The sequence below is a fragment of the Castanea sativa genome, chromosome 11, assembly GCF_040712315.1.
Source record: "Castanea sativa cultivar Marrone di Chiusa Pesio chromosome 11, ASM4071231v1".
Classification (NCBI taxonomy): domain Eukaryota; kingdom Viridiplantae; phylum Streptophyta; class Magnoliopsida; order Fagales; family Fagaceae; genus Castanea; species Castanea sativa.
Genome location: NC_134023.1, coordinates 39,602,710 through 39,614,920, shown reverse-complemented (window position 1 = coordinate 39,614,920; position 12,211 = coordinate 39,602,710). Strand labels below are relative to the sequence as shown.

General features: G+C 34.6%; 1 protein-coding gene across 1 annotated transcript; it reads right to left on the bottom strand.

The window, feature by feature from the left end:
- Nucleotides 1–11,056: 11,056 nt before the first annotated feature.
- LOC142615305 (F-box/kelch-repeat protein At3g06240-like) lies at nucleotides 11,057–12,211 on the bottom strand. Its single transcript, XM_075788040.1, has one exon. It carries the CDS (start codon nucleotides 12,209–12,211, stop codon nucleotides 11,057–11,059), a length of 1,155 nt encoding a protein of 384 aa, XP_075644155.1.

Here is a 12,211-nt window from a genome sequence, read left to right as displayed (position 1 = left end):
AAGCTATAAGGCTATATATCCCTTGCCCTTTTATGTTCCTTTTTCTTTGCTACAAGCCTATTTCCATATCAATTGTACAGAAAAGTGCACGTTTTTTCCCATATGCTAAGAACAAAACACATTCCATACAATGTTATATAGCAAAAAAAAAAAAAAAAAATGTAAGATTTGATATATCCCTAGAATTATTCCGTTTTACAAAAAGTCCAAACAAACGCTATTCAAAAGTCAAAAGTTCCATTTTTTAAATTTTGTTTAAATATTAAAAAAAAAAACATAACATAAAAATAAATAAATAAATAAAAAAAAGAGGGACAAAAGTTCTGACCATTCTCTACTATTACTATTCTTTTCAAAATTGAAATTAGATTAGCATTAGCATCAGCTGTGCTAAAAAAAAATATCATTTTAATTTTTGACAATTATTTTATTTGTACACTACTTTATAATGCACATTGCATCATATTTCTTATTTTAACATATCACCAATTAAAATAACCTAAAATAACACCCACTATCAATTAAAAAAACAAAAAAAGTAATAAAGAGAGAGGAGAGAGGAGAGAGGAGAGAGATATATAAAAGAGAAGAGATAGAATTAGTAGAGGAGAGAGAGAATTTATTTAAAAAGCTAGCACATAGCTAAGTACACCTCTACTGGTAGAAGTGTACTCTAACATGTGTTAAAATAATTTGACATATAACACATGTGATGTGGTTTGATTTTTGGTGTTTAGTGTACCAAATGCTAAGTTTTTAGCATTTGGTACACTTGATGCTCGTGCTCTTATGTCTACACACTTCTTAAGGCCACAACACTCAAAAAGTCATTTTTCTTTCTTATACAATCACACACTTTAATGTAATTTCTTCTCTTTATTTATTTTTATAGTTATATCTTTTTTTTTTTTTAAGTTATATCTTATAAGGTTTATATATACAGTTAAGAGTAGAGGGATTTGAACTCTAAATATTTCTTTTTGAAATACCAAGAGGTATCACTTAAGTCACAAGCAAGGTGGTTGATTTTGAAGGCCAATATTACCGATATTTTCCCTATCGACAAGCTATGTGGTACGAAAACACCCCTGAAATCGTACTATGTTGAGTGCTGATCAGAACTGAGGAGTTTCGGCCATATCAGGAAATATATTGTGTTTTTGCCAGTAAATAGGCATTAGATCAGTACTGGAATCCCTATTTTTTGCCTCATTCTCTCTCTTGAACCTTGTCTTTCTGTCATTCCTCCTCACACGATGAATTGAAAATAGCAGAACCCACGAAATCCACAGAAATTGTATTTAAGAGCATAAACTAATTCTTAATGGGATGTCGCACTAAGACACTAAATTAGATGTTGCACTAAGACACTATATGCAAAACAAGGCTAGCTCTACCACTACCCAAACCAATAGGATTTTCAAAAGTACAAATCAACCAAGAACAGCAGAAACAAAACATAAAATAATACTATTTTTAATATTGAAACGAATCACAAATATCATATTACAAAGATCACACAAGTACAGAACCAAAATTTATGTGTTTATGGGTGAAATAATTTTTCCGTATAAATCTCATAGAAGAGCTACTTAAAGGCTAATATTGTTCTAGTGCAATGAGATGTAAAATAAAGGATGTGATGTAGATATATTGTTTAGTGGGAGTGTAAAATAAATAAGGTGGTGTAAAGGACTCTTATTTTAGTGGGGTTTGTTTAGTTGTTCACTTAGTTGTACTATATTTGTTAGCAAGCCAATTAATCTGTTGTTCACATGCATGTCCATTTTTCCTTAATTTTAACAGTATTATTATTATCCTTAATTAAATAAGATATATTGCAAAAAACAATTAAGGACAAAAACATAGTTTTAAAATGAGCCTTTGAGTACACGCACATGGAGACTCTTTTACTTTTTTGGAAAAAAATTAATAATTTGCATCAATTATAATTTAGGACTACTACATTTTCCAATCACAAAATACCTAGAGGTATGATTATTATGGGTTTTTGGTGAAATAATATTTTCATCACACCTCTAGAGTCTTTGCAAACACATTGCGCATGCTTAAAAGCTCTTCTATTTTTTTTTAAAGAAAAAACTTTTCATTTATCATAATTCAAGGTTGATGTATTTTTCAATCACAATAATCTCTAGGAGTGTGATGACATGTAGCACAAAAAATAAACACATTTGGAAATACATAAATCTAATCACATCTCTAGATATTTTCATGATTGAAAAATGCATTAGTCCTAAATTACGATAAATGAAAAGTAGTCCTTTAAAGAAAAGTAAAAAGGGTAAATTACAAATTACACCTCTAAAGTTTTAAAGTGTTTGGATTTTACATCCTGAAATTTCAAAACTTGGATTTTACCCCCTGAAGTTTAATTGGGGATGTTTGGATTTGAAAATGTCAACCAGGAAGTGCACCAATATCTCAGTGATGTGCCTAAAGACAAATGGGCTCTAGCTTTTGGCAAGGGTTATCGTTATGGGGCAATGACCACGAACGTCTCCAAGTGCTTCAATGGTGTTTTAAAGGGTGCTCACAACCTGTCCATTACGCCAATGGTGAAATACACATTTTTCAAACTGAATGCTTACTTTGATGATCGTCACAATAAGAGCATAGAGCAGTTGAATTCAGGGAAAAATGATGTAAGTATGCCTTGGGTATCTTTATGAGAAATAAGGCGAAGGCGGAGTATTACAGGGTGACGAGATTGAGTGTGCAACAACAATCCTATCAAGTAGATATGTCGCATAATCCAGGGAGCACTGGTAAGGGGTATCACACACATGGAGATAGTTTGTTGTAGAGAACTTGCACATGTGAGAAATGGAAAATGTACAAGATACCATGTTCACATGTAATTGCAGTTTGTAATAGGTATCAACACAATGCAAAGCAGTATATTAACCCATGATATAATGTGAACGCACTGTTTAGCAGCTATGCACCCGTTTTCCCAGCATTGAAAGATAGATTATCATGACTAGATCTTGAAGAAACTTGAAGGGCCGTCCCTAACTCCCGATTGATCCAAGAGAAAGGTCGCCTTGTATCAACATAGATAGGCCAAGAATGTATTGACCCTTTAGGTAAATTAACTAATTAATTAGCAAAGTGAATTAATTGAGTTAATTAATATGCAATACACGTGGTAGCACAAATAAATCATCAAATAACTAAATGCAGCGAAAATTAAATTTGACATGGGTGATTTGTTTATGAATGGGGAAAACCACCAAGGCAAAACCCCACTAGGTGAATTTAAGATCACCATTATTGAGAATCCACTATTATCAAAATAAGCGGTTACAAGTAAAGGAATCCCAATACCTTTTACTGACCTACACTTGAACCCTTACCCCAATACACAATTGGACTTGTAATGTAGTAACGATCTCTTCTTTCAATGCACTACTCTAAATACGTGACTAACCAATCGATGAACGGATCCTAATTATGACTAACACACCAACTTCAGAAGGATGTTGGTTGTAAAGTTCTTCAGTTCATCCACACGATGAAGATCAAGAAACTCTTTGGTTACAAAACCCTACGGCGTACAAACGCAGCAGCTTCTTTAAGAGAAAGATGAACTAGGGCAAATTGTCTCTAGTCACAATTTGAGTGCAACAATAATTGCAACAACCTTTGCATCAAGTGAGACGGACCTTAAAATAATCCTTATATATGTCTAAGGTTGTGAGAAAAGAAACCCTACACAAATAGCTTGGATATGCGTGAAAAGCAGATTTTCAGTTCTAATTTTCATCCAATCCGTGAATGTATGTTTGGGCTTTCTTTTCTCACAACCCTAAACATATATAAGGATTATTTTAAGGGCCATCAAAGGTTGCGTGAGTATTGAGCAAAATCTTGTTCATGCAAATTCTGACCAAAGACAGAATTTGCCTTAGTTCTTCTTTCTTTTGAAGAAGCTGCTATGTTTGTACACCGTACAGTTTTGTAACCAAGTAACTTCATGATTTTCATCGTGTGATGAACAGAAGAATTTTGCAGCCAATATCCTTTTCAAATTGGTGATCAAGTCGCGTACTGGGATCCACACATCAGATTGGTTAGTTACCTACTAAGAGTCGTGCAATACAAGGAGAGATTGTCACTATAGAACAAGTCTAATTAGGTATTGGGATAAGGGTTCAACTGTAGACTGGTATAAAGTACTGTGATTCCTTTACTTGTAACCACTTGTTTTGATAATAGTGGATTATCGAGAGTGGTGACCTTAAAATCATCTAGTGAGGTTTTTGCCTCGGAGGTTTTTTCCATTTGTAAATAAATCACCGTGTCGACTTTATTTTCCGCTACATTATAATTTAGTTGGTGATTCGTTATGCTGCCACGTACATTGCATGTGAATTTGATTTATTCATAAACTTGGGTAATTAATCAATTAATTTATCATAAGGGGCCAATACATTTTTGGTCTATCAAGTGGTATTAGAGCAGACACACTCTGATTAGGTTTTAATCTTTGCTGTGTGATCCATTGACTCCTGTTTGTCATGGATAGAGGACAATCACTCATTGTACCCCTATAGGGGATGGTGAAAATTTTATGAAACAGTAGCAGAAAAATCAAAAACCTAGCTCAATACACAGATTTTTCATGATTCTAGGGCTTGTGAGGAAAGTCTTTAAGGGAAAGTGGTATTGATCATTCTCATGTTGTGATTTCTATTAAAAACGTGTTTTTATAACGTCTAAGAGTGAGGTGGGTAAAGGGGAGCAAACGGAATGAAGTTTGGGTGAGCAAAGTGTTAAGTTTTAAACCATGGGTAGATAAAGTGCAAATGGGCCAAAACACAGATGGGTTTACTATAATTTCCCCCAATATTTATTAATCAAAAAAGGCATGTAGCCCAAGTACACAAGAATCTTGATTAAGATGTAGGCAAAGAAGCTACATTTGCAATCCCAAAATTCGACCATTTACTTGTTAACAACCTTCCACACTGCCTGATATTTATACAAGAACCTTAGTGGTAACACAACCTAAATATATAGGCAGCAATTCACCTGTCAACCCAGAATGCCGACCCGAAACCATCTCATTCTTCCTTTTCACACCTCTCTGCCAATTATTCTACCAAAACACAGGAAATTAAAAAACAAATTAGGTTAATCAATGATTTTGAAACCATACAGTTCAAGAAGCAAAAAATAAAGATATACACAAATGCAGTTTAATGTAAACTAGGGATAAAAATAAAGTTTTTTGCAATACTATCATGCCTAATACTAAACTTAAGGAAAAGGAATAACAAGGGTTTGACTTCATCTATACCACTAATGAAACATCCTTAACCATCATCACCATCATTTGGTGAAACAACCTTAACCATTTCTATCAATTCAGACAACAAGTTCATGGTTTGATAAAATTTTCTAGACCAAGTCAAAATATGAATAATAATACAGTAATTCTAGATAGTGGGTCTGAGACTTAAATCATTCTTGACCCAATTGAAGAAAGTGAGACCTGAAGAGGAGAGGAATCAAATTGAAACCTAACTGAACTTACTTAAAAAAAATAATAATAAAAAATAAAAATAAAAAAAACTAGCAAATCCTCTTCAATTCTTGAAGGAATCATGGTTATCAAGGAAAAAGGGAAATTTAGTTTTGACCAGTAAAACCGTAGAGCAACGTACAAGAGGTGGCTTTGAGTGGTGGAGATTGGGTGGGCCGGCAGTGGAGACAAAGGATGGTTGGGAGAAGAGGGATTGGGGTGACCGAAGGTGGAGTTTTGGATTTTTTGGTTTTGTTTGAGAGAAAGAGAGTATACTGTATACGTATAGGTATAGGGTTTTTAGTTTTTTAGTTTTTATTTTTTTTAATAGGCGGTGTAGTTAACTAGGGTTAGTTGGGTTAAGTTTACTTAAGTAATCATGTGTAGTGCACATGCCATTTTTCACACATGTCAATTTATTTAAGCAGTTTGTAGCCTTAGACTACAATTGGTTTTGTAACTGATAAGGGTATTTTTATAATAAAATCAAGATTCTTGAAACGACAGAGCCTGTCAAGGAACAGAAATTGTACCAACAATAAAGCCGATAGCCTCAAAGGAACCGTCGGCCCTAAAGAAACTGTCGATCTCAAAGAAACTGTTCGAGACCTCGTACCCGCGGACGGATCCTTGCGAAGTTGATGGATGCATCTCCCTACTAGGCCGACAGATGACCCGATAGACAGAGAAGCATACCGACAAGTCCCGTGTGGCCTTACATAGTCTACACACATATTCTTATATGGAAACATCTTATGCACCACACATAAAGACCCTACCACATGATCCTCACTTTCCCAAGATGGAGAGTATCCCTAAGATCTTGGTGGCATTAAATCCGCCTTCTCCCTATAAGGAAAATCCATGCATTCTCAAGATCTAGGTCTCCTCCACATCACTATATAAGAAACAGGCCTCCTCCATTCCCAGGTACGCAGAAAATCCTTAGCTCTCTCACTATAGAGTTCGTAGAGGTTTCTCATTCACTGACTTAACCTTCGGGAAGGTCTTTGGCCAGTACCCCACCTATACCTTCTGTTTGGTTCTTGATTTCTTATTTTTCAAGTACCCATCAGTGCGATCAAGAGCCATCAACTCACTGACGATTTTCGTGCATCATCAGTAACTACACTTTATCCTACAGTAAATAGGAAAAGGGCATTTACAAGCCCATCCACTTGAACAAACATCTTAGAAAAACAAACTTCAACGCCAAACTAGATAATTCGTGATCTTCAAAAGTCGAATCATTTCCTCCAATCCTCACGTATTAAGGTTCCAATGCGGGCTACTAAAATTCATACAATCTTTTATGTATTTGTACCTTTAGGATTGCATTTTGCAAGTCTCATGTTGCCTCCATCATTACGATATTAGTAAGAGAGCAGCTTAATTAAGTAATCTGCGTGAAATTACTTCAAGTCAAATATAAAATACACACAAACTGAATGAAAAAAAAAAAAAAAAATTATACTTTGGTTAAATATCCAAATTACACTGAAGTTGGTGCACTAATAACCTTAGTAAAAGTAAGCAGAGTTGCCATATTACTAGTGGAATGTAACCGATATTCAAAATAGCAATATGTAATGGTCCTAATAAAACTTGGCATTCTTTCCAGTTTGTTCTAAAAAATTTTCTCAATTACAGTCAAATTTTGCTGAGGCAAACCGGTCTTTTCTAATGAAGTAATAATTGAGTTCGATGACCTTTTTTAAAGAATACTAGCCTTCGAGCACGCGCTCACATGCGTGCTCAGAGGCTCTTCTATTTTTTGGGTAAGGGTTAATTTAGAGCATTTATTATAATTTGAGATTATTACATTTTCCAATCACAAAAAAAATTTAGGGGTGTGATGAGAAATATGTGTGGTGAAATAATTTTTCATCACACCCCTAGGTTTCTTTTTGTGATTGGAAAATGTAATAATTCCAAAGTATAATAAATGCTCTAAATTAGCCATTACCCAAAAAATAGAAAAGCCTCACACACATGCTCAGAGGCTAGTACATTTTAAAGTATAAACATTTTTGTTAGTAACCCATCAACCCCAATTGAAAGCATAAATTTCTTATGTAAATCTTACCCATCTAAAAAGGGCCAAACACTACAAAAGAGAAAATACTACAACTACAATGTACAGATCACATGAATGAATACAAATCTTCTGTACAATATCTTGTATTTCACTTTATAATCTACCAATCATAATGTTCTTTGTGTTTGATTATTTTTTCCCCATTTTATACTTGACATATCTATCTTCTAGAGCAACACACTTTCTACCTAAATGAAAACATTAGCATTCCATGCCTCAAAATTTTTATAGCCAAACCTGCATCAGATTTTGTATTTGTTGGCACTACCCACCTCCATCTACATTGAATCCCCCTCACCACCATAATACTGGGGAAAAAGAACAACAATAGGATTACCAAATCAGAAAATATATAATAAAACATTACTTAAGTGGAAAAATAAATCAAGAATAGGATTAAGCTTGTAAATTTATTGAAATAAATAAATTCATTAAAGCATACACACCTGGTAAATTCTTTTGTGGACGCCCATCATAGGTAAGTCAATTCCTACAAATCATATATAGCCTTAGGTAAAGGATCCTTACACCATAAATTAATATGACTGCAGTGAATTAGTAATAACATAAACAATTTTAAAATGTTTTCTCAAGACACAAACTTTGTGCCATGTACATTCAACGCAATTTGGGTATATGCCTTCAGCCAATGAAGTCCCAAAATAATTGGAAATATATATAGCACATTTCATCCAACTGCATAGTACATTGCTCTACGGTCAATTTTTTTGTCAATGTGCCAGCCAACTTTAGCGCCTATATAATATATAGTAACCGACTGATAAAATAATATTCATTCGAGATTCATTCATTCGAGATTCAAATTCAAAAGGCCTCACTTTAGCCTGCTGCATTCCGACCGCAATCAATAGAATCTTTTTAAAGAAATATTCATACCCAACAGCCGTATAAAGATGACCGAATCCCGAATCCCAATAGGATTGAGAGCAGAATATATTCTTAGAACCTTTCATAAATTAAAATAGAAAGGCATCATTATTATAATTTCCACATAATCTAAACATAAAAATCCCAAGAACAAACTATAAAATTTAGACTAAAGTTATATTTGACACTTCCACTATTAAACAGGTACTGGGAAAAATTAAATTTGAAACTCATAATGGAGATTAAATTATAAACTTACTATTTCAATCAAATTTAACAAAAGATTGGAATAATTAAAACCAAAAAAAAAAAAAATCGAGAACTTACCCAACCAAGTTTTGGCCGGAGCCATTGAGACCGAATTGTGTTTTTGAGTTTTCTGGAGCAGCTTTTCTCTTTCTCTCTCTCAGTTGTTGAATAGGGTGGGGAATTTAGGGTGGGTTTTTTTTTTTTTTTTTTGATTTTACGGTTGAGGAGAGAGAACCCTGTATAGATAGGTTTTGTTTTTGTGTTTTTATGAAATTTGCTTCTAAATAAATGGGTTAGTGAGAGAGTGATCCTATTTTATAGGCAATGTTTTAGTGGAAGTTAAAGATGTATTTTTACTTTATTGTCATTTAATTTTATCTCTACTTAAATCTAGAAAAATAGGGGTATTTTGGAAAAAAAAAAATCAACTCCAAACAGGTGCAGCCGCTTAAATAGTAGTATAGATAAAGCAAAATTAAATCATAGTACGGTGTTCTATAGGGCTGTAACTCCTCTCTCGGTAAACTAGCAGGGATGTTAGGATCATTGTTGTAGTGCATTGTCTGTTGTAATGCACTGTTGTATGAGGGTTGTATGAGGGTGCCTTATTGGTTAACTATAGTTAGTGAGGCTGGGTTAATATGACTGACGTGTGGTTAGTAGCAGTTAAGGGAAGTTAGTGGTAGTTAGTTGGTTAGTGTGAGTCGGCAGAGTTAGTTAGAAGTATCAGATCATGTATAAAAGGGTACGGGTAGGATTGAAGCACACTCAACCACATGGTTAATGAATTGTTTTATTCTCTCTTTATCTCAGTCTCTCCCTTCCCTATCTCTTCTATCTTTCTCTATTTCCCTGTTCTGTATTCTTGTTCTGGAGGTGATGCTGTCCTCTAATTCAGCAATTACTCATAGAAGTCAATGTTAATCCTTACAAGGGACTGCATTGCTCAAGCTCTTATCCTTCATTCAAGTGGACTACCATTCTTTTCTCCTAGGTTCAAGGGGATAAGTTGCTTGGGCACCCGTCCCCTTTCTTCTGTCTATTCTGTTCAACTCTCCTTTCTATCATTCTCATACTTTGAGAAGAGAAATTTATTATCAATTTATCATGGTTTGTGCTACATGTTTGACAGATTTTCGCAATGATTTATTGCTCACCAGCATAGCCCTAAGATCAAGAAAACTCACGGATACAAGCAATTTTTCAGGTTTACTGATTGTTTTCAATAAGTAGTAACTTTGCAAGTTTACTGATAAAAGGATGAAAAAGTACAAACAGAAAGCAACTGGTAAACAAAGAGGGCAATCCAAGAATAAGAACTACAAGAGGCAGATATGCATTGTAGATGATATTGAATGCGGAATACAGTGAATAGGCTCCACTTATGCATTCAGAGGTCTCTAAATCAATGACCCATGGAGAGGCCATGTAGCAATAGCATCAACAACTATAAGCAGATCAACAATCTTTTTAAAACATGTTTGTTTTAAATTCCTTAGTAGTATAAACCATATCATGTTTGCATAGGGTAAAGAACACAACAGTAATAAATGAAACACATCATTTAAGCACCTAAACTTGTTGATCCACATTCCACATCCCCTGACAATAAACATGTGATTGAGCCCAACTAAGCATAAGATAATAGAATTTCTTATCTGGATACATCTCTCAAAGAAAGGATGATATGGCAAGATCACATATATTTGAACCAATTCTCTGTCAAATAAATTAAATTTTTGTCAACAATATGAAGGTTAAATGTAGTACACAAACCATTAAAGACCATGTAGCTTGAACCACTGAACTAAGAAGTAAGATCAGGTGCTTGGAATAGTAACAATAACATCCTCGCTAGACAAGCACTGGATACTCCTTTTCAACATTATCAGTTTTAGAGAATCTTTGATTCTGTTCTGGTTTTGGTCATTTCATCTCATAAATTGAAGGTAGGAGGGCTCTAATCTAGGTCTTTGTCACACTACCAAAGGGACACTAGCAAAAAAGGATTATACATTGGCCAAGTATTGTTTTTTGTTAACATTGCCAGACTTCTGTATGTGCACAACAACCATCCACATACAAATATAAAATACTAAAATGTAATAGAGACAAAAAAAAAAAAAGGGTTAATGTAAACATGGGATAAAAATGAAGCTTTTTGCAATACTATCATTCCTACTACTGAACTAAAGTAAAAAAGAATAACAAGGGTTTCACTTCATCCATACCACTAATGATTTCATTGTCACATGCACGCAATCATCTGTTTAATAAGACACTGCTTTTGCTCCATCAAGTAAAACAAGGCTCTCCATGAAATTAGCTACATATGAAGGACATTGGATATCAGGATCCTCATTCTCATGTAGATTTTCAGTGTCAATCAATACAAACTTAAATCCGTGACTCTCTCCTTGATCATTAATGTAGCTATAGCAAACTAGAAGTGAACCATACTCGGTAAAGGCAAGGCAATAAGCTGCTCTTTGAAATGGTACAACAAAAAGTTTATTCCAAGACTCAACCACACCATACTCCTTCATCACCCATATGGAGTATTGATAGCCATGTTGTTCACTTGTAATGAAAGCCAGCTTTCCCTTGAATAATGCAATACAGTTGGGATCATCAGAATAATCGGGCAGTGCCAGCTTTCTGGATGTCTCAGTATTGACATCAAATGACATAATATACATACTCCGACCAATAACTTGTCCTTCAAAGATATTTTCCATCCAGTGCAAAGCTCCACCAACCATTGGGGCTGGCACAAGAAGATTATCATGGCAGAGGATAACCTTGTTTGTCGATGAGATTCCAACCCTTCTCCATGAATCTGAACTTAATGTGTACACCTCAATGTCACGTATATGCAAAGAGGAACATGAAATCCTCACAACCTTGTAGTCATCATTCTCGGAATGATAGGCAAATCCGAGTTTAACATACTCTAATTTTTCTAAGCAAGTATTGGGCAACCTCCTGTATTTTCTAATACTGGGATTCCACAAAAATATAATATTAGCCGAAATGGATAAACACAATAAGCCATTGCATGAACCAACTATTTGGGCAAACTTAGAAATAAATTTAAAGGGGAGTCCAACCTCAGAAATCCTATCCAACGTGCGATCAAAAGCAACCGTAAAGACTGATGTGTTAGGAGGAGAAGAATATATCAGGCGACTTGCTTCCCACGAGGGCTTGTGTATGACATAACCATTTTCATGATTATTTTTGTTGATATTAAGGTGGTTGGAGATGAAATCGTGATTTTGGATTGAGGAGTCCAAGGACTTGGATACGCCCCTGAATCTTATCACTGATTTCACCGGTAGCCTTTCCATAATGTTCAGTGCGATGTCATAAGGAAGATGGTTATTCCTCCTTTGGAGAATCGGTGGTTCTCTCATTTTGGACAT

Coding starts and splice junctions, on each gene's coding strand:
- LOC142615305 (XM_075788040.1), bottom strand. CDS start 12,211: ATGTCCAAAATGAGAGAACCACCGATTCTCCAAAGGAGGAATAACCAT.